The sequence below is a fragment of the Acipenser ruthenus genome, chromosome 18, assembly GCF_902713425.1.
Source record: "Acipenser ruthenus chromosome 18, fAciRut3.2 maternal haplotype, whole genome shotgun sequence".
Taxonomy (NCBI): Eukaryota; Metazoa; Chordata; class Actinopteri; order Acipenseriformes; family Acipenseridae; genus Acipenser; species Acipenser ruthenus.
This window is the reverse complement of record NC_081206.1, coordinates 505,001-528,476: the sequence shown is the minus strand read 5'-3', so window position 1 is coordinate 528,476 and position 23,476 is coordinate 505,001. Positions and strand designations below refer to the sequence as shown.

At 42.7% G+C, this 23,476-nt stretch overlaps 1 protein-coding gene across 2 annotated transcripts in view; it reads left to right on the top strand.

The window, feature by feature from the left end:
• The first annotated feature begins 6,355 nt into the window (after positions 1-6,355).
• Positions 6,356-23,476, top strand: part of LOC117429445 (regulating synaptic membrane exocytosis protein 4-like) — a 19,386-nt gene continuing 2,265 nt past the window's right edge. The window contains exons 1-7 of one of the 2 annotated variants that reach the window (XM_058990653.1): positions 6,356-6,642; positions 6,729-6,957; positions 17,052-17,193; positions 20,229-20,318; positions 22,696-22,808; positions 23,063-23,164; positions 23,277-23,416. In XM_058990653.1, the coding sequence (XP_058846636.1) occupies positions 6,861-6,957; positions 17,052-17,193; positions 20,229-20,318; positions 22,696-22,808; positions 23,063-23,164; positions 23,277-23,416 (684 nt within the window). In that variant the 5' untranslated portion in view covers positions 6,356-6,642; positions 6,729-6,860. Of the gene's footprint in view, positions 6,958-17,051; positions 17,194-20,228; positions 20,319-22,695; positions 22,809-23,062; positions 23,165-23,276; positions 23,417-23,476 lie in introns of both variants that reach the window. The other variant, XM_058990652.1, reaches the window with a different exon arrangement.

Sequence of the window (23,476 nt, the reverse complement as noted above, 5' to 3'; positions counted from 1 at the left end):
GATCTTCTCCTAGCATTGGGATTCAGGATAGCTTTACTGAGGAGAATCATAACGTTTATGACAAAACTATCCATTAGGACAGTACTTCGGATCACTAAGAAATATTTTTTCAGTGGTTTGAATAATAATAATAATAATAATAATAATAATAATAATAATAATAATAATGTATGTAATTCAAGCATGCCAACACACCATTTGAATCATCTTTAATAACATTTGAATCACTTTTAAGAACACAGCAGAATGTGTGATGCTTTGCAGGACTGAGTGGAAGTGTTACTGCTGGCACACATCACTTACAGAGCTTAGTTGGTTTGGAAACAGTCTGTGGATAAAAACATTTTGTATTTCTGGCAGGGAGTGAATAGTCCCTGCATTGGAATGCACTGAAAGTAACAGCACTAGTATAACATAAAAACACTATCAATGTACGGCAATGCACTCAAGATGTAATGAGTGTCTTTCTTAATGCAATATGGTTCAGGACAAAAAGAGTTGCTTCGCTCTACAAATGCATGTTCACAGGTGAGGGAGAAAGCAGCTATGAGATGATGCGATGAGAGAGTATCTGGTCGTCCTCTAAACCAGGATGTGTGCAGTAAGAGATCTGAGCTGATCCCATGCATCCTGCATCACAAACTCATAACAGTTTACCAGCATGTGTGTGCACATTTACCATTGCACACCAGATGGCATGCTGGGATTGATACAAGCCTGTCTTACTGTGCCAGGGATGTAAAATCACAAACTATATTGATTTCTTAGGTTCAACAATCCCTGACTCACTCTGACTCACTCTGACTCTCTCCCTCTCTCTCTCTCTCTCTCTCTCTCTCTCTCTCTCTCTCTCTCTCTCTCTCTCTCTCTCTCTCTCTCTCTCTGTATATATATATATATATATATATATATATATATATATATATATATATATATATATATATATTCCAGTGGAAGGGCCTCATCCAGGATGTTTAAGAGACCCATACATATTTATGCCAGTGTGACTGCCGCAAGGAAAATCAATTTGTGTTCGTTGAACTTATTAAATTGTGTGGCTTTAAGGAGCGCTCAAATATCTGAGTGATGTGGCTCAGGAGGGCTGGCATCATTTCACATTATTCTGTAAATGTACCATTGTCAAGTCAGCTCCCGGTGATTCTGTGTGACTCTGTACAATGATGTGATCTGTATTTGTTTAAAGTATGCATGATAATTCGTGCCACATTGTATTTGATGTGAATTTTAATTACATGTATGTGTTCTACCACATGAGGAAATTACATTACAGTACAAGCACTGTCCTTTTGGCTCCATTAATCTGAAAATGTCTAAATAGGCGCCAATTCAAGCTAACAGCTTAGTCTGCCACTCTCCCTTGCTTTGACATGTGCTTCATACAGGACTTTAAAAAAACAACATTGACAAAGTGCACAAAGCAGACGAATAAATAACATTTATTTACCATGTCAGGCATTAAACAATCTAACAGAACACCCCTCGGTAAGCAAGCGGCGTGTTCTCAAAGCCAAAGTGTTCTTTAAGACCTTGATGTATATGAATCAATTCATAAATAAACATGCATTACTTGTCATGACGCACGTGCATCAACATATGACATGAACAGAACAAGAGAAAAGCAAAAGTCAACTGTGTGTTAATAAACTATAATAACAAAGTACCAGACAAACTAACGACAATAAACTAACTGTCAAAGTAAATTAACACAGCACCCCTAAACACACTACAAAATGCTGTAGCGGCTCCAGATTAATTATGAATTCATGTACAGGAGCAATAGTCAAGGCACGCACAAAATGATGGAACAGAATGGTGAAGCAACTCACCAGAACGGGAAAATGATGGAACAGAATGATATGACAGCGGCTCTGGAAAGATTGAATAAACCAATCAGTGTGCTTCAAGACACTCTCATGACGTCACAATTGAAAAGATTGAATTTAACATTTGAATTTAAGTTTGATGATGATGACTTATCGGGTTACAGCGCTGTATCCGTTGTGAATGAATCGCTAGCGATGCCAAGAAGGTGTATTTCTATGTGAAGTTCCTGTTCTTTAAGGCAGAGCGTTTACAATGGGAAACATCTGTGTCACCACAAGGTGTTCTCTTAGGTGAAGTGTGCTCTTAGGAGGTGCTCCTATACGCGGAGTCTACTGTACCTATACATACAAATAACTTATATACCTATAAGCCTAAGTAAATACATACATATTTTCGTTTCTATGTTGATTCAAGAGACGGCAGTCCATCTTTGGTCCCAGTGATTTCTTCAAGGTACTTGTCCTGGCAGAGTGTTGACTGATTCTGGGCTGCGGGGATGGAAATTAAATGCTGTAACGGTGGGGTATGAATATAAAGAGATGTATTTGCTTTGACATGTGTCAGCCACAATGTTACATATGTATGCTGATGTCTGCTGAGTTTAGCTTACAGCAAAAAAAAACAAAAAAACCTTTGATGCAATCTAACAAAAAACGCAGGAATTGGATAAACAGAAGAAAGGGACACCAAGTTACTGGCAGCTATCAATACTTCATCATGAAGTATCTCTACTCACCTCGTGCGTTAACTTTCCATAAGCCTTGAATTTAAAACCCTTCTATACTGAACTTTACCTCTGCGTACCGTGTCTCTGGAAAGCTAGATTGAACGAAAGCTAGACTGAATGAAAATGAATGAAGTCAGACAAAGTTCTTTACTGCATTAAAAAAACAACATTTTGGAATTGCAGAGAAAACTTAAAAACTAGGGCACACTGCCTGCAAAGACAGCATTGTGCTTCGCGAGATCTGATGCAGGTGCTTCACAGTGGCATGCATGTCTGTTTAAAAGCAAAAAAACAAACGGCTCCCTCCCTACCTAATAATAATCCACGAGACGCAATTCGTTTTTCTGTTTACAGCAGGACTTACAATGTGTGCGCCTGCACTGTAACAGCTTATGCCTTCAGGACGTTGGCACCAAAACATGATCTGAACCAATGACTTTGTAAGAGGCTCTCCAGGAGTTCCTGCCAACATTCCCGCATGAGCCCTCTCTTTATGGTGAACCAAGTCTTTGTCTGAACGAAACATCACATTCAGGACCCAGTGTGCTGTTCCAGGTGCCAGTGAGGTATAAATAGAATGGGAACTACGTGGCTTGACTCTGGTGATTTATAGCTCGCTGAGCCAACACATGCGCTGCCAGAGCTGCCTAGCAAGAATATCATTCATTATTGCAGTACCGAGCTGTGGGCAAGGAGGTAGACTGAATAAAGACAGATAGTTTGAATGTAGCTGAGACATGACAAACTGTCAGGGCAGGCTCAGTAAGCACCACGATTCTTTAGCTGATCGGATACTTTTATTATATGAACCAAGACGATAAAAAAGGTCCTGTTGGCACTCTGTAATTATCTTCAGGAGCTTACACCTGCGCGTGTGTCGTGTTGCTAGGTGCGTTGTTAGGCAATAAGGCCTTGGTGTCATATTGAGATTCAAAATGAAAAAGAGTATAAAAAAAAGAGCTTTGCAACGAGGTTAAAGTAAGGTGGCTCATTGTGGACACGGACATTGTTGTGTATATTTTTGTCCTTAATGAGTCAGCATACTAAAGAGCTCTCTCCAGAGACCAGCTGTCTAACAATAGCACCGCTTGGAATACTGTTCAGCCAATCAGGGCTCCGTTCTAGACATTTGCGTCACAATTCGTAATCCAAATGAGAACGAGAAGGGTTCAACAAGTTTGAAGTGAAGTTTCACTGTATGTTGTTTTACATTTAGAATATAGCATACCGTGTATCTGTCCTGAGCTATATTTAGCGCCCTGCCTTCATGAGTCATGCGCTTTTTCATCAAGAAAGCTGAAGGTGTAAAGAATGCTCCTTCCATTCATTCCTGCAATACCACAGGATGGAAACAGTGCTACTGCAGAGCCCAGAGCAGCTTCACTGGGTAGCCATGACAACCGCTACAGAGCAACCGAAAGGCATTTCATATCTGTGCTGCATCTTTTGCTTTTTTTTTTGTAGAAAGGTCAACAGCTTTATAACAGCAGCAGCACTTTATATTACAGGTCTCTATTTACTGTGTATTTACATGGTAGTTACTTAGTAAATACATGTGTGCTTCCACAATCACAATGCTATTATGCAGAGTTACAATGAACAAATGTGTAAATATGTTTGCATGCTATAACCCTACTCCTAACCCTAAACCTTTTCTGATACTTACATATATCATGCAAAAAAGATTTACACGTTGCCTGCATTGTAACTGTGTATAATAACACTGTAATGATGTATCAGTGCACATGTATTTACTATGTAACGACTATGTAAAGACACAGTAATTGGAGACACTTCATGGAAAGTGTCAGAACAGCTCTACTGAGCAGTTTAACACCAGTAGACACATATTTATATATATTGAATGAACTTCCACATGAAACCACATTCGGAAAAAGAAAAGACATCATTATTACCTGGATTCTTTATTGAAATCGATGGTGTTCCGGATATTGCTTTGTAATGATGTACATCAATATTATATTCGGAGAAGATAAAAAGCAAAAGATTCTACCTAAGACACTTCTACCTCATTTCTTCATTGATGACACCCATCTGCAGCTAACATAACTCTGTACTCTGTATTCAGAATATCTATCTCCCCAGGATATGTACTCAGGAGGGAGCGCTCTGATCATCCTAGCCCTTCAGTTCGCTCGCCCCTGGCTGTCTCTTCATTGCACGAGGGGAGACTTCCAGTAAAAACTAGCTATGAACAACACAGCTGAAACAAAAGCCAGCAATCTGCAGAAAGGAGTGAGACGGACAGGCTGGGGTTGAAATCCAGTGATTTCACAGAGAGGGATTGAGTTGCCTCTCGTGACAAACAAGCTGTGCATCGATTATCTTTCAGAACAAGAGCTGTCAATCCCGCTTTCTACGGACCTGGCGGCTTTATTTATCTGTCTCTCCAGCAAAATTCAAATATATTGCATTAAGAATAAAAACAAATGCATTAACAAACTGTATCTCAGCAGTAGAACGATGCATAATCTTTTACCTAATGCAGAGACAAAAAAACAAGGATTTGATTGAATAGTTTATTGATTTCTAATTATACCAAGAGATATATAAAAACAAATTGTCTGCAGTGAACGGGATGACAATCGTTCTTACATACTTGGTCTGTGGGTTTGTAGAAATATTAAAAGAAACAGGTAATTTTTTGACTAAAAGGCTTTATCAATGCCTTGTATTGAACCACAACACAATGTGATAGAGTTTACAGACAGATAGATAACCCAGATAGTCATGTGTTGATACAAAGATATGTAAAGGCTATTACCAGACATGTCGATAAACCCTCGTTTGCACCTTTATTGTTACCTGACAGCATTCCTGTTGTGACAGCATTCCTATCGTGACAGCATTCCTATCCTGACAGCATTCCTATCGTGACAGCATTCATATCCTGACAGCATTCCTATCGTGACAGCATTCCTATCCTGACAGCATTCCTATCCTGACAGCATTCCTATCGTGACAGCATTCCTATCCTGACAGCATTCCTATCGTGACAGCATTCCTATCGTGACAGCATTCCTATCCTGACAGCATTCCTATCCTGACAGCATTCCTATCCTGACAGCATTCATATCCTGACAGCATTCCTATCGTGACAGCATTCCTATCCTGACAGCATTCCTATCGTGACAGCATTCCTATCCTGACAGCATTCCTATCGTGACAGAACTCATATCCTGGCAGCATTCATATCCTGACAGCATTCCTATCCTGACAGTATTCCTATCCTGGAAGCATTCCTATCCTGACAGCATTACTATCCTGACAGTATTCATATCCTGGAAGCATTCCTATCCTGACAGCATTCCTATCCTGGAAGCATTCCTACCCTGACAGCATTCCTATCCTGACAGCATTCCTATCCTGCTGGCTCAAATGCTCCTAAACAATATATCTGTGCATCTATGATTAGAAACACTTTTGTGTGTGAGAAGTAATGGATGAATCACAGAATCAGTTTTCAACTCCCCCGCAGTCTCTAAAATAGTTAACTACAATCCATTGACTCCATCTTCTCTCTGCCTCTCCCCCCTCCTGCCTCACTCATGTCTCGGTCACATTTTGTCATACGAATGTAGAGTATTACAGGGAGATAGAGAGAGTTGCAGCAGATAGATGGATGATGTGAGAACAGATTTGAAAGCACTGCGTTTCGCTCGGCTCTTTGCACAGAGCCACCCCTCCTCTGGCAGGGCTCTCTGATTGGTGGGCTGCAAAATCCCAGTTCTGATTTCATGCAAGCCCCCTCCCCTCCCATCCCCAGCCAGGTCTCCTTCGTGAATGGGCTGAGAAACAAGCAGAAGCTGTGGAGATACTGAGAGTGTTTCACGAGAGTCAGCTCAGAGAGTGGAAGGAGCACCTTACTTTACACAGCAACAGAAGGAAATACCCTGGCCTGTGTGCGCTTCACCTGTGCATGTCAGCAAAACAAACAGCTGCCTGCAGAAGGCTAAAGGAATCCATTTGATGGTGCTCTATCTTTTATCCTTCTGTATCTCTATCTACTACTACTGCTGTGGCTCAAAGATTTGAACAGAAAACAAAAGGTGGAATTATTATTGTATTTGTTGGTGTTGTTACATTCAGTATATAACACTGCGGTGTGCTGAAGGCATCTCTCTCCCTCTTGAAGGATTGTTTTTTTTCTCCTGCGGCGGGACCGTACAAATCCGCCAAGACGCCTCGTGCCGTGCTCCGCGTGAAAAATGCGCCGGCTAGATTGGCAAAGCCGGCGCCCAACCCGGCGCCAACGCCGGGCTTGTACATGGAGCGCTCCCAGAGCCGGATCAGTCTGTCGGCGTCCTTCGAAGCCCTCGCCATCTACTTCCCCTGCATGAACTCCTTCGACGAGGACGACGTGGGTAAGGACTGCGCCCCTGTCTGGATAGTGTGTACTTGTGAATGTGTGTGCGTGTGCGTGTGTGTGCCGATCATTCACTTTAGAAGATGGAAAATAAGCAGCTCAGAGTTGGAGCATATCACATATTTGCTGTGTCTGGTCTTGTTTTTTGTAGTCTCAGTAGTCCACAGTGAATTTCTGTCGGATACTTTGCCCTGTTTATCCACTTTAGGGTTGAACTTTTCTTCTTTTAATTTAGACAGAATGATTTAATATATCCTCCTACAGCGCTGCTTTTAGATTAGAGCGGAGTGCAGCGTGTTTGCCTTTCTTGTGATTTTATAATACAGAGATTTACTGATTTGATCACCACCTGATGAGGATGGAGAAATAAAACAGATATTCAGATTTTTGCAGCTTCTTTGGTTCCAAGCGCTTTGCGATGCTAAACCAATTCATGCTTTTTAGAGAGAGAGAGGATTTATCCCATCCAATCCAATTATGCACTGACAGAAAGGCAGATGCAGTGAAATCACAAACTGAACCTACAGTGATTACAGAGATGAAGAGGCAGATATGCCGTTATTTATTTAACTGTAAAAACCCATTATGTGTGGAGCAGCGTTTAATAAGTAACACAGTTGCAGTACAGTGATGTGCTATTATAGAGAATGCTGAATACTGTGAAACTATAAAGATGCTCTCGTTCATAACTGCTGCAAGCAGGTGTGTGGGGTGGAGAGAGCGCTACGCTGAATGCAATATTTCTTGATAATGTCTTTCTGTAAGGTCTTGTTATATTGCAACCTTCAAAGCTTTACAGGTTTGAAAACATATATACACTTTGAGAAACCATGGTTTGAAGAACTCAGCAGTAAGTAGGTCAAGTCGTTTAGCTGCGATGTGTTCAAACTATTAATGCTTGACATCAATAACAATCTGGTTTCTCTTTACATAAGGCTTTGAGTTTATTTCACAGACGCAGGGGAGCTTTGTTTGAACGTTGACTGATTGTATATCTTGTAAAAAGGCTGGTATCCCTTTAAAGAAAACACGGGTGGATCTCTGCTAGCTATTGCCTGGTACATATCCTGGTAGCACTCACCTGGTATATACCAGTGTCTGTGGGGCAGCTTGACAGGGAAGCCAACACAATGAGGACACATCGGAGCCACCGTTTCCTTTTCTTCCTGCCATTGGAAATAACATACAGAATATTCACAGTGTAGCAAGTGCAGCAGAACACAGGTAAAGAATGTCGGCATGGAAGGAACACTGGAACACATTGGATGTTCTGTTTAAGAACCCCATGCCAATGCTCCACCAATGACCCTCCACTGACTAACCCTGAATGGAAATGATGAACAGCCTGGGGTGTAAGGAAGGGAAGCAGTGGTGAAATGTGACAGGGCCAGCCTGAGGCACGGCTTCCTTTGCAGTCTAGTGCTGGTCACAGTGTTTGTGTGACCTGTCCCAGGTACTGCCAGGGCTAACAGCATTCCACAGCTGAGCAGATCTGGCCATATTTGGGCAGCCTTGTTTGGAAAGTGTGCAGATCAGTGTGGTGACCCACAGCTGCTCCCGATCTCCAGCTTCACAGGATAAGAAACTGAAGGACGAGAACAATGCAGCAATCACTGTACACAGCTACTTAACAGCTTATCTTAATCTAATACAAACCATTTATAAAAACAAAACAGCATGTGAAATGCATGGAAGTGGGATCATTATTTGATTGGAAATCACAGCTGTATTGTAATAAATAGCAAGCAATTCCAATGCAATTCTGTAAACCCTATTGATCTAACTTCATAGTAAATGCTAATGTATGAAGTTTGTGTGGAGCACACCCCTCTTAACCAGAACAAACCCATGAAAACATATCAGGCAGGTATTGTACAATAAGCTAGCACTGTGAGCCCTGATTTACCACACGAGGGCTTTTCATTACTATTCATAATTCCGGGTGGGTTTTGTCGTCGTTGCATCTGCCGGCACTGCTCATTGCAGGGAGCTGGAAGGAGACAGAGAGCTGTGGCGAGGAGAATGGCTTTGCTTTCAGGGCGTAACGTTGGAAAGTGGAAAGTGGGATTTATTGAAAGATGGCTCTTGCATCAACATGGCCAGGTTTTGAAGCGAATCCACTGGGTCTGCAGTGCACAGTTACGAATGATGAGAATGATTTCTATGCATCTGCTGGCCCTGCTTCCGTAGATAATGCACAGGGATCATTTCTCTGGATATATTCTGGAACATGTTTTACATGCCGGTAAATCCAGGATATATTTATGTTTCTAAATGTATTTAGATGCGTTTCAGAGGTTTGTGAAACACAATTGTCTCCTAGATATTACATTGAGGGTATTAAGTGCAATAGAACTATATTTCAGAATGATTTCTATTTCTCAACAATCTTAACAAACTTAACAAACTAATGCCCATATCTATCTATCTATCTATCTATCTATCTATCTATCTATCTATCTATCTATCTATCTATCTATCTATAGATAGATAGATTACAACAAGCTGCTTTAACAAGCTGCTTTAACAAGGCCTTTTCCATGTAATTACACAGTACTTAGTGTGGAGAAGCAGGATTTTTTGGTAATTACCCAGTTATTACACATGTATTACATATTATTATTATTATTATTATTAGTATTATTATTAGTATTATTATTAGTATTATTATTTATTATTATTTATTTCTTAGCAGACGCCCTTATCCAGGGCGACTTACAATTGTTACAAGATATCACATTATTTTTACATACAGTTACCCATTTATACAGTTGGGTTTTTACTGGAGCAATCTAGGTAAAGTACCTTGCTGAAGGGTACAGCAGCAGTGTCCCCCACCTGGGATTGAACCCACGACCCTCCAGTCAAGAGTCCAGAGCCCTAAACACTACTCCACACTGCTGCCCTGCATTACACACGGATTACACATGCATTATACATGTATTACACATGCTGTTCATGCCCAGTGATATAAAGTGCTATCCACATTCTTGTATTTGAATGAACTGTGTCCACAGTATCAAGCATTAGCCATATGCACAGCTGCCATCTTTCACTGAACACAGCAGTTACTTGGAAGACAGTGGTTGGATTTAACCTTGGACACAGTCGTGGATTTAGTGAGGTCAGCATAGACCAAGAACAATATTTAAAGAAGGGGGCCAAGACTGAAAACTGAGCACAGCTCTGACCAAGCAGAATGTTGCATTGCATTAGCGTTTTATTTTTTAATAGCAATTCATCTGGATTCACAATTCACTTTATGAGAAAGGGAGTAATTACTTGTCACTCATTCTAATGGAAAGGGAATCGTTTCTGAAATGGATCAATGGGGTGGTTGGTGAACTGGCACATTCCTCTGCCCCTTGGGGCAAAGAGACAAAACGGAAAATGAAAAATGTTTTAAGCAGGGACCCGTGAGCCAGAATGACCCAGATGCTGCTGAAAAAAAAGTTTCTGCTTTTAGTATGAAAGGGACAGCATGTCTAAACACTGGAGTTCAGACACGTCCAGACCTAGTTAAGCACGGTTCACTCTGGAACAGTTTTAATATGAAAGGGACAGCATGTCTAAACACTGGAGTTCAGACACGTCCAGACCTAGTTAAGCACGGTTCACTCTGGAACAGTTTTAATATGAAAGGGACAGCATGTCTAAACACTGTAGTTCAGACACGTCCAGACCTAGTTAAGCACGGTTCACTCTGGAACAGTTTTAATATGAAAGGGACAGCATGTCTAAACACTGGAGTTCAGACACGTCCAGACCCAGTTAAGCACGGTTCACTCTGGAACAGTTTTAATATGAAAGGGACAGCATGTCTAAACACTGGAGTTCAGACACGTCCAGACCCAGTTAAGCACGGTTCACTCTGGAACAGTTTTAATATGAAAGGGACAGCATGTCTAAACACTGGAGTTCAGACACGTCCAGACCTAGTTAAGCACGGTTCACTCTGGAACAGTTTTAATATGAAAGGGACAGCATGTCTAAACACTGGAGTTCAGACACGTCCAGACCTAGTTAAGCACGGTTCACTCTGGAACAGTTTTAATATGAAAGGGACAGCATGTCTAAACACTGGAGTTCAGACACGTCCAGACCTAGTTAAGCACGGTTCACTCTGGAACAGTTTTATTTGCATTAACACTTTCATGCATGACATTATTGAAAATAGAAAAGAAAAGTAGTTTTAGACACACAATAAATATATTTTTCATTGACATTTTTTTCATATTTCTCCCATTGCTTTATATGGGGAATAAATGACATCCTCATATGAGGCTATCATGCATTTTCATCTTCCATATGTCCTCATATTGGTTCACTGGCAGAATATATTCCTTACTGTACCATAGATTTTTTACAACCAAACCACAAACCAAGAATTGTAAGCTTTTGAAAAACTATGATTCAGTAAAGTCTCCTTGAGCCAGCTCCAATTACTGTAAACAGCTATTTATGAGTCATTTCAACACAATCTTTTTTTTTTTTAAGAGTCAAGGCATCTTTTGTTTTTGACAGCTTATAAAGTTTTTATACTTAAAAACAGATCTTTAGTTCTAATGTCTTCAAGTGTGTCAACTGTATTTGCAAACGAACAGAAATATAAAAACTTTACTTACATTTTCCAAACACGCACACGCACACACGCACACATGCACGCACACACGCACACATGCACGCACACACACACACGCATGCACACACACACGCACACACACACACATGCACACACGCACACACACGCACACACACGCACGCACACACACACACATGCACACACACATGCACACACACACACACATTCACACACACACACATGCACACACGCACACACACACACACACATGCACGCACACACACACGCACGCACACATGCACGCACACACACACACATGCACGCACACATGCACGCACACACACACGCACGCACACACACACACGCACACACACACACACACATAAGCAGTTATTGCACATTAGAAACTCTCTGCTCAGTTGTTCGGGATGCAGGACACATCTGGTTCCAGACAATTCGTTTTATGACAGGGATATTAACATTTTGATCTGCTGAAATCACTAGAGTCTCCCAGCAGAATAACATGAAGAGTCTGTAGTTTCTGAAACCAGAGCCAGTCGATACTAATTGATCTCCACTGATGTCTGACTGGGCTGCAGTCAGGTTCAATAAAGCACAGCTGGGCTTGCTACCCATATGCCCAGTTACATTTAAGACATGTGAACTGACTGTTTTAAAGCAGGATTTATGATTCATTCAGCAAGCTTTATTTGGAATGACATAATGCATGAGATGTTCTGTTTATTTGTTCAAATGCTTTGTAAGCTTCAGAGTAGATTGTGCAGTTTAAAGCCAGGTCACTAACAGGTGTACAGCCAGGATCAGCAGTAATGGATGTTAATGGAGGGAGCTAAGCTGCCATTCTGACACTAACCAGGCACCAGAGAAATAGCACTCGTTTACTTTTAAACCACTGTATGTAAAGAATTGTTTGCCTTGATTTAATCAAAACGTAATAGTTCTACATAGTTCAGAAATGCAGCCATTTCATTTTATATAAAGCAACTTCTGACTGCTCAAGTGCACCAGCATAACAGAAAGGATGGACGTGGCGCAGAACCAAAATGACATGCAGATCTAAATGAATATTAACGAAAAGGTTTTAGAAAAGTGACTGGTATCAATATTATTACTATTGATATTTCATATTGCCATGTTATTAGCACTACACCCAGCGCCTCTCTTAAATTCTCTGAAACAGATAAGAGCTCTTGTTCTGAGTGATTCGAGTCCCTGATCTCCTTGAGTCTCTCATCGCGGTCGAGACGAGCGCGTGCTGCTCCCTCCACATGCAGAAGCATTTGCAGGTTTTAACACCTCCCGCATGAGAAGTGGAAGTCTCAGAACTGCTTGTGCTTGTTAGCACTCCCACGCTGTCAAGCAGCGCTCTGCCGCTGAGCAGAATCGAAAAGCACTATTTATAAAACCCTGGCTGCAAAGGTACAAAGCCAATATCCTGTCACAGACTGTGGCGTGAACAGCTGCAGAACACCCTTGAAAAATGAAAAAAAATAAAAATAGCTGCTTTTCCACGGTTTTATAATTATAAGCAATCGCACCTTTTGCAATGCTAACCCCAGCACCACTTGCAAGAACAAATGCTGACCAGAGAAAGAGAGAAAAGACAAAGAAAGATTCATATCTGTAGCATTCTGTAGATGGCTTGCTTTGGCAGGTGAAATTGGTTCAATAATACAGATTCATATTAAGGTTATTACTTTATGTGTCGCCGCACAGTCATTGCGTTTGGATTGTGCTGAGTAAAGCTTTGTTATTGGCTCTCTATATCTCATGCTAACTGTCTTAAAATAGAGTTCCTGCGTAACATACTGCGCACAGATCAGATCATTTTTTTGGTTTAATGCCCAAATTATTTATTTTGCCCCTCACAGACGCACAGAGCAGTGGCAAACCAGTTTCATCCAGGCTGCTGATCACATTACAATGTGGACAATTAAAAACAAACACATGTCCATGAGGGAAGGGCACTCTGCTGGGAACTAAGCTGAGGCATCCCATTGGGTCTCAGGGAGTGAATGGATTCACTGCCCTGGCTATACCCTAGCAGGATTCATTCTGCAGTGCATATTGTCAGCACTCAGTTGTCATTTTTCAAGCCAGCTATGGGCCAGGCCGTATCGACACCTTTCTATAATCGTTTCTATATACAGCACCATGCCTTTTCAAATCCATTTAAGGCAGACTAGCAACACACGGAAATGCTGGCAGCAGCTTTAGATCCGTACGTTTATACTGCAAATTCCAAAGCTAAAATATTGACAAAAGAAATACCAGTGCACAAAACATACCAAGAACATTGTTGCAGTAGATATTTACATTGAGTAAATATTTGAAGAGAGAGAGACAGAGAGAGAGAGAGAGAGCCAGAGAGAGAGAGAGCCAGAGAGAGAGAGAGAGTGAGAGAGAGCCAGAGAGAGAGAGAGAGAGCCAGAGAGAGAGTGAGAGAGAGAGAGAGCCAGAGAGAGAGAGAGAGAGAGAGAGCCAGAGAGAGAGAGAGAGAGTGAGAGAGAGCCAGAGAGAGAGAGAGAGAGAGCCAGAGAGAGAGTGAGAGAGAGAGAGAGCCAGAGAGAGAGAGAGAGAGAGAGAGAGAGAGAGAGAGAGAGAGAGAGAGAGAGAGAGAGAGAGAGAGAGAGAGAGAGAGAGAGAGAGAGAGAGAGAGAGAGAGTACAGTACACAGCCTGGGGAACACAGCCTGAGTATCAGGCAGGCTGCGTTACAATCTCTATAGCTGTGCTGCTGGCACTACCAAATGTACAGAGCACTCTGACTGCAGGCTGGTTATCATGTGCTCCAATGAATCACGCTATCAGTGAGAGGCACTGATTCACAACCTGCTTTGAAACCATGAAGCTTGATTTTGTTCTGAGTAAAACCAGCCCGTGCGGTAAACCTCAACCTCACGGTTTACTGTAAATGCTATCATGGAAAAAATATATCATAAAAAAAAAAAAAAAAAAAACTCTTCTCCTTTTCCAAGCAAAATGTGAACAGGAATACATGATTAATACTGTTAATCCTAGAACATTTCGCAAAGCAAAACAATTTCACATCCCGAACCAAAAAAAAAAAAAAGGACCGAAGTGACAGATGAAGGCAGTGGTAAAAACAGCAGCTCGATTCATCCTTTCCAGTTAGCGCCTTATCAGCGTGACGACCGCTATGCGCTCGCTTCATAATGATGTGCTCATTAAGACACGCAAATGACCATTCAACAGAAAACCATCTGCCACTAGCGACCCGTGCAATTACATTAACAATCCCATAGATATGGCTAGCTGTCTACACCGTTAAATGCTAAAATGTGAAACTGCGGAATTGTCAAGATCCATTTTGACAGCACAGGCTCTAAGCCAGCAGAGCATGTAAAGGGAACGTGTGTTTGAAAACACACAGCGGAGGTATAGGCTTTAGTGGTGGCATGGTAACTACACACTGTCTTATTTCTATTGAAATGTATGTGTTTGTCATTTACTACATAGTTAATAATGTAACACTCTACTATCCCCGTCTGTTTAACCCTTCAGGCACCGCGGTGTCGAGTCTCTCTATCGGATTAGTATCCTTTACTCTTCTGTGTAATCAAAATGCCAGATGCGTCTTTCTTACTTCAAACAGGCATTTGGAGATTTCAGCAGAGGCTGACTGCACTTGAGATGCTGTTCTGTAGCAGCGGCGTGGAAGATCAGTTTAGCGTGCGTCTCTCAGACATGCTGTCCTTTGTAATTAACTGAGTGTACCTGCTGTGTTCGTTTGAGACGTTGATTCTCGTTATCGCTGCGCTGTCTGTGAGAGCTGAAACAAGCTGAAGGTAAGAAAGGCTTTGAAGGCAAGGCTTTGGGTCTGTCGCTCCTAAACGCAAAAGCAAAGGGGCTTGTGCAGGACTAGTTTTTTTCAAATATTTTATATATATATATATATATATATATATATTAAAAAAAAAAAAAAGTTCCCCCTTCATCAGGGCCCCCATTCGGGGCGTTGGGCCCCCTTCGAGGCGTTGGGCCCTGGAGAAATGTCCTCGTCCCCCCCCTTCTCGGTGGGCTTGGAGACAGTCCAGTTCAGCAGGGTCCTTGTGAGAATCCGAGGAAGACGCTTTCCAGCCAGTGCCTCTAGCTCCCCCTGCTGGATCAGATAGAACAGCCAGTCGGGTCTCCTACACGGAGAATGAACAGAGCTCGTGTAATATGCTGTACTTCTGTTCTTTCAGTTCATTTATTGAAAGGGGTGCAATATGTTTTTTTTTTGTTTTTTTTTAATTTCTGTAAGACAGTAGCCCAAGAATGCCATGTTGTTCTTCAGGTATGAATGCAGTATTGTGGCAGTGCTGCTGCTGCTGGGCACAGCTCCAGGGGGACTGCATTAGTGATTGAGCTCAGAGACTGACTGCTCCCAGAGCTACCCGGTGAGGAACGCTTTGAGCTCAGAGACTGACTGCTCCCAGAGCTACCCGGGGAGGAACGCTTTGAGCTCAGAGACTGACTGCTCCCAGAGCTACCCGGGGAGGAACGCTTTGAGCTCAGAGACTGACTGCTCCCAGAGCTACCCGGTGAGGAACGCTTTGAGCTCAGAGACTGACTGCTCCCAGAGCTACCCGGTGAGGAACGCTTTGAGCTCAGAGACTGACTGCTCCCAGAGCTACCCGGTGAGGAACGCTTTGAGCTCAGAGACTGACTGCTCCCAGAGCTACCCGGTGAGGAATGCTTTGAGCTCAGAGACTGAATGCTCCCAGAGCTACCCGGTGAGGAACGCTTTGAGCTCAGAGACTGACTGCTCCCAGAGCTACCCGGTGAGGAATGCTTTGAGCTCAGAGACTGAATGCTCCCAGAGCTACCCGGTGAGGAACGCTTTGAGCTCAGAGACTGACTGCTCCCAGAGCTACCCGGTGAGGAACGCTTTGAGCTCAGAGACTGACTGCTCCCAGAGCTACCCGGGGAGGAACGCTTTTCACCCCTACATCCGCACCTCTGTATTTATCTTGGAATTCAGTGCTGTGAATATTTTCAAAGGGAAACGGGAGCTGGAAAAACACATTCAATCAACGCAGATGTCTTGAAATAGACCTGTGTGTGTTTTTTTCCCCCAAGTGAAAACATGTCATTTTTTAAAAACTTGTCTGCTGCAAGTCTCACACAGTCAGGCTGCAGCGTGTCACAGAGCAGACCCACGTGACTGGAGAAGGATGAGACTCAGAACTCAAGAGGAGTTGATAGCACATCAGACTGCCACGTGAAACCATTAACACAGTGTGGAGTGTCCCGAAGTCTAGCAAACTGCTTGTCAATTGACTGGACCGTTGTCCGCTCCCACTAAAACATGTCATCGGGATTTTATTTGATTCATTTGGTTTTGCAGAGTTCATGACAGGCAGTGTTGTGCTGTCCTTGTTTCTCTGGCCAGGTATCCAGGTAAATCAACTCTCCAGACTGCTTCACCCCACTCTGTACTGTGTGTTTCCACATGTTTCTGGACTGATTCTGTTTGCTCCTCAGATGCGGACGGTCGGAAGCTCCGAGGGGGTATTCAGCGCAGCACCGAGACGGGACTCGCTGTGGAGATGCCAAGCCGGACAGTCAGACAAGCAAGCCACGAGTCCATCGAGGACAGCATGAACAGCTACGGATCTGAGGGAAAGTACGTATGACAATGCGCTGGCATACCTCTCCAGCACTGTATCACTGAGATCGCTGTCCCAGAATAAAAAGGGATTTGGGTTGGGTTAGGGTTAGGTGTCAGGGCTGGGGTTGCTCAAGGTTAGGGTTGGGGTTGGGTTAGGGTTAGGTGTTAGGGCTGGGGTTGCTCAAGGTTAGGGTTGGGGTTGGGTTAGGGTTAGGTGTTAGGGCTGGGGTTGCTCAAGGTTAGGGTTGGGGTTGGGTTAGGGTCAGCGTGGTTTGATTTTGTAGAGTTGCCGAGCTCTGGAAGTGAAAGGTGGGAGTGCTTGGTGGATATTCCTTTACGCTGCGTACTTCTACTCCATTAACTGCTGCTTAATGAAGCCGTAAACACCAGGCTACAGAACTCCTCTCCTGCTGTGAGCCCCTGGCTTTGAGCTGCAGTCCTGGGTAACGCATACTTACCCCCAGGGGAGAGCTGAGACGGAAAGCAAGGAGCCCTTTGCCTGTGCTGTGTACAGGGGCTTGTTTTTCAGGTGAAATATCAAATGTGTAAAAATCACTTTTAACCGCGAAGAACGATTTGATTAAATGACATTCCGCTCCTTCTCGCGCAGGTCACGTTATCTTGAAGCTGTCATCTTGTTGAAAGCAGCCATTCTGCGCCAGGGGAGTTAAACAGCAGTAATGTACCACTGTGTCCATATTCTCCAGGCAATGGCACTCACCCCTCAGCAATCAGGGTTAACAATAAGCCGCGTTATGAAGTTATTAGCATTTTCCTGCACAGCTGGCCGTCAGAATACATTTTTAAGTCTCAATACGGGCAGCGTGTTACCAGTGAAATTACAATCAGTTAACCTCCCACCTCCCACCATCCCAGTTAGTAACTGGTCACTGAAGACTGGCCAGTAATTGGTGCCCACCCCGTGACGGAGCCCCACTGCTACTGCTATTCTTGTCCTACAGCTCAGAGGCAATGGTGACGGCCTGTCAAACCTCCACTGTGAAATGGTCTCTTGTTCAGAAATTGCAGGATGGAAGGGAACTGTAAGCACATTGGTTAATTTGACATGCAATACAGAACTCTCGTTGCAGTTGATGGAGGTGGCAGTCAGATTTGATGCAGTAGCAGTGTGATGTAAGCAGTCTATCAGTTTGATACTGGGACTGAAATAGCTGCTGAGGAGACATGCAGAAAGCTGCACACTGTCCTTGTCCTATATACGATAGTTACAAGAGTAGCACCTTGTAGAAACAGACAGTGACAGAGTTGTGATGTACTGCCTACCTGCATGTATCAATTACAGCACAGAGATGTATTTATAGAGCAGGCTGAACCTTACCTTTGAGGTGAGGGCAGGATTGTGATTGGCACGCTGCAGCCCTCACCTTACATGTCTTTTAAAACAGGCAATGCCGTCAGCAGCTCTGGTCAAAATGACTAAACAGCTTAAGGCAGAGGACAAAGGATCCGTCTGAGGTCATGCCACAGATGAGCACCAGGGACAGTGTTGAGCCCTACCACACAGAGAAACACCAAGCAGGACAAGAGAGATTTCTACCCTAGTGACACCCAGTGGCCACCTGCTGTAGTTCTGCGTAGTGCACATCGCTCTGCAAAGATAACCTGAGGTGCATCCCCTGGCCATGTCATTATCTGATCCAGTGCAATGAATCTTGAGATCACCCTCAGTCTGGTTGCTGATTGCACCTTCTGATGTAAAAATTAAAGTGGAGAGTTCCTGCATTCACATTCCTCCACTGCTGCTCTTTCAGATTGTGTGTAACTCATTACGGATGAACCTGCCCCCGGGGGCCTGAGCGAAATGAGTCGTTGTTGTTTCCCTGAGTAAAATCCAGGGTTTTAATTATGGGAGATAAATAATTAAGCAGAAGAGTTTGATTAACTTGAGGTTACACCCACCCACACACACACACGCACACACATGCACACACACACACATGCACACACACACACATATGCACACACACACAGGCACACACACACAAGCACACACATATATGCACACACACACAAGCACGCACACACACACACACTCACACATACACACACGCACGCACACATACATACACACACGCACGCACACACATGCATTTTTATGGTGAATTGGCCCCGTTAGCTCTTGCCAGTTTCTGGTTCTGCTTAATTCCATCTGCAGCAGTTGTGAAGAGTCTTGGCTGTTACTGTCATGTTGAAAACAGTAGCAGGCATGTTTATCCCCCAAGGGTAGCGATCTTTCAGTACAGAATTACATGTTTGATTCCAGGCCAGCGAGGAGCAAGCTGGAGCTGTTTTGTGTCTCACTGCTGCACAGGCCTGTGCTTTCTTGTGTTCAGAAGATCAAGACAAATGGGCCAGTATTCAGTAGAACACTATTTTATCGAACAGATTTGAAAGTGCAATGCACGGTTCTGGTGTTAGTTAGATGGTCCTCTGCCAGTCGTGCCAGCAGCTGTGTCTGGAAGTGCATTTAAAGCCACACCATTGCACTTGCCCTCGATATGTCTATATGACTTGAAAATATATTTGATGGAATTCTACAAAATGACAAGAGAGAGAGAGAGAGAGAGAGAGAGAGAGAGAGAGAGAGAGAGAGAGAGAGAGAGAGAGAGAGAGAGAGAGAGAGCAGAAACACGCTAAGATTGTTTAGTGTTATTTAAGATTAGTTAAATGTATCATAGTAACATCGAACGAGTCAGAGAACATGTGGCTGCAGGTCATAAGGACTGCAGAATACAAAATGGACAAAAAAATGTTCTACGTGTAAGATAATAAATAATAATAATAAGATCAAAAATGGAATGATGCCCTAAAATAAGATAACAATGGTGAAAACATTACAACGTGTAGTAAAGCACACTCAGCACACACATGCACGCAGTGCAAATATCTTTTAGATTCTCAGACAGTGAAAACACGCCTCATAAAATTACCAAACCACCAAAAAACTAGATATTTAATTTCAGGTCTTGTAAATAGAGTAAAACTGTTTGTTCCATGTTCCAGATTGTAAATGGTGTTTTTTCTTTCAGACTGGGAGTATTTGGAGTAAATGGCTATGGGAATCTAGCCCAAGAACTCCCTAAAGGTCTCCAGGAGAGTGTGGAGTTTGAAGGTCAAGGGTAGGTAACAGTACAGAGCACAGTGCACACTGACAGAGTCCTCTCTCCTCTGGAAATGCACAAACACACTGAGGCAGATTCACTGTCGTGGCCTCTCAGGGATGCTCAATGGAAGAGAGTTTAGTTAAATTACTCACTAAGAAAGATCGTTTAGAGCATCCTTCTGGGCCTCTCTGCGACTCTGTCATAAATCTGCTCCTGTAACGGAGAGAAAAGAAAACAACTACTTCATCTGAGACCAAAACCCTCAAACACTGGAGTCTTTATAATGAATGTTCTGAGAAGATTGCAGGGTTTATGATCTGACTAGCCTTACATTTAAACAACTCTATTAATACGACTGGGTTTTTCCTCAGGGGTGACTTATTGAACCACTTCTTAATACATACATCTATGATATAAAATATACTCCAATGTGTGCTTGGATGCATTCTATAAATGATTAAATACATTTGATAATTTGGGTTTTTTTTCGTTGGTAACTTGCTGTATATATCATAGTGATGTTTGTTTTGTGGTATTTGGTTCAAAGGACTCTTCTGTGAATAGTACAGTACATCATTATTAACACACACATCTCTGCTGCTCTTGACATTGGAACGCTGCTACCCTTGGCACTGTGCTGCAGATCTCCTTCCTGGATACATATTGTAAATACATTTAAATAAACAATGTGCCGGGGAGCGATTCATGACAAGGAGTAGAGGCAGAAATAAACCGAGTGTAAATCTTGCATTCGGCTTCCCTGCGGAGAACAATCAATTACAGAAAGAACCTCTCACAGCCTGGCTAGTGTCTTACCAGCGAATTCCCCCGACAGCAAGGAGTCAGTCTGCGTCTTAACACTTCAAGTGTCTATAATCACTGTGTATTTACATAGGAGTAATTACAATGTTATTATACACAGCTACAATGTGCTTATTGCACGATCTAACCATAACTCTAAACCTAGCCCTAGCTCTAGCCCCCCTAACCCTAACCCCTTTCTGATACAGTTGTGTACTTACATATATCATGCAAAAAGATTGACACATTAAGTACATTGTAACAATGCATAATGCCATTGCAATTAGGTGTTAGTACACATACTAAGTATCTGCTGTGTAAATACACACTAATTAGAGACACTTCATGTAAAGTGTTACCTGCTGGTTTAAGTGAAAAGGACTTGCATGAAATAGCACTGAGCATTCAGACAGAGAGGAACCCGATCACACAAAATATGCGAAGCTGTTGCAGCACTCTAGCACAGTAATGATCTGCCATGCATGGCAACCACACCAGAAAGCAAGGCTTCACGATTTTTATACCAAGAACTTCGAGGTCTCCAAGCCGGGTAGCGCTCGTTTATTTGTGTCTTGAGATAAGGGCTGCAGAGTGTATGACATGACTGCAGCGGATCGCAGAGTCAACAAGGATTGAAAAGGAATGAGCTGCTTGAACATAAGATAGATGAAGCAGTGCTGTTGCTCTCAGGAGACTCGTTCTGCTGATCTCACAGCAGCTGGCTAGGGCCGTCCCAGCACTGCTTTAAAAATAGATTCGAAAAAGGAGGTCATAACTTTACACAGACAGAAACTAATTATCTACCTTACCCAACTCCGCCAAGAGCCAGAAGAACGAACAAACACAGTAGGAAAGAGGACAGATACATAGAGAGAATGTTACATTCATGCTGAATGTGAAATTAGGAATAAAAAATACTTTTTAAATTGCAAGTAGCTAATTGGGTCAATGGAAATATACAGAATTTACAATCTGTTGTTGTAAATTAAATAGGTTCCATTGAAATGTTTTACGATGGTTGCAAAGTGCTTGTTTACAAGCTGGCCATGTTAGTTAAAGAGATTATAATGAGTGCAAAGCAGCCGGCTGGAGACCCATTTCACTTATACATCTTGATTACAATGAGAAGAACTGATCAGAGAGTCTAGGTACTGTGTATTACAGCTGACATTAGACATCAGTTAATCCTGATGGTTTATTTTTTATACCTCCGCTTTAGAGACTAGGCAATGGTGAACATAACTCAATGCCTTTCCTTGTGCAGCTGCCAGACTAAACTGTAGCTCCAGAAGACTAGATTAGCTGTGCTATTGTCAAGTCTGCAAGCATTCCCTTTGTCCATCCTGGGATAGAAATTGAACAGCAAGCTCAAATCACTCAGATTCTGCACCATTTACTCTGACTGGAGCTTCTTAAACTCCACTGCGCAATAATGCACGTTGGAAATGAATACATGATGTGCAGCTTTGTGTCACAGGTTCTTATATATAAAGTGTAAACTGTGCTGTTTGCAAGGACGGCTTTGCTCCTCCTCTTAGTTATTTGGGAATTATACTATAGATAGATACATGACCTTTTTCTTGTTTGTCAGCCTGAATTACAGTGGGGTTTGCCTTGCGTCCGACACTCAGTTCAGTGACTTCCTGGATGGAATGGGCCCGGCACAGTTTGTTGGACGTCAGACGTTGGCTACGCCATCAATGGGTAAGACATGGATTGCACAAAGATTTGCACATTAAGTACATTGTAGCTATGCACAATAATATTGCAATGATGTGTAATTACACATGTATTTACTAAGTAACTACTACGCAAATACACAGTAATTAGAGACATGGTGTAAAGTGTTACCCAATTTTCATATGCTATCAAATCATAACATCAACATATACACAGTGTGGTACAACAGACTAGATTGTGTATCAGCAATGGTAACGGGTGTTCCACTGGTTTTGCAGGGGACGTTGAAATTGGATTGATGGAGAGAAATGGCCAGCTGGAGGTGGAGATTATTCAGGCACGAGGTCTGACCCTCAAACCGGGCTCCAAAACATCACCAGGTAAAGAACACACAAAACCAAGACGAGGAGCCCTCCCTGCATATCCTGGAGTCATTCATCAATAACAAGTGTTCCATTGTGTTTAAAACACGGTATCTGTTTCTGGTTTCAGCTGCGTATATTAAGGTGTACCTTCTTGAAAACGGTATCTGTGTTGCAAAAAAGAAGACAAAGTGTGCTCGCAAATCACGAGACCCCATTTACAACCAGGTCCTGGTCTTCTCTGAAAGTCCTCAGGGGAAAGTCTTGCAGGTGGGTATGACTGGATCCTTTAGCAGCCCCTCGTGCATTTAACAAAATGTCCCATTGCAA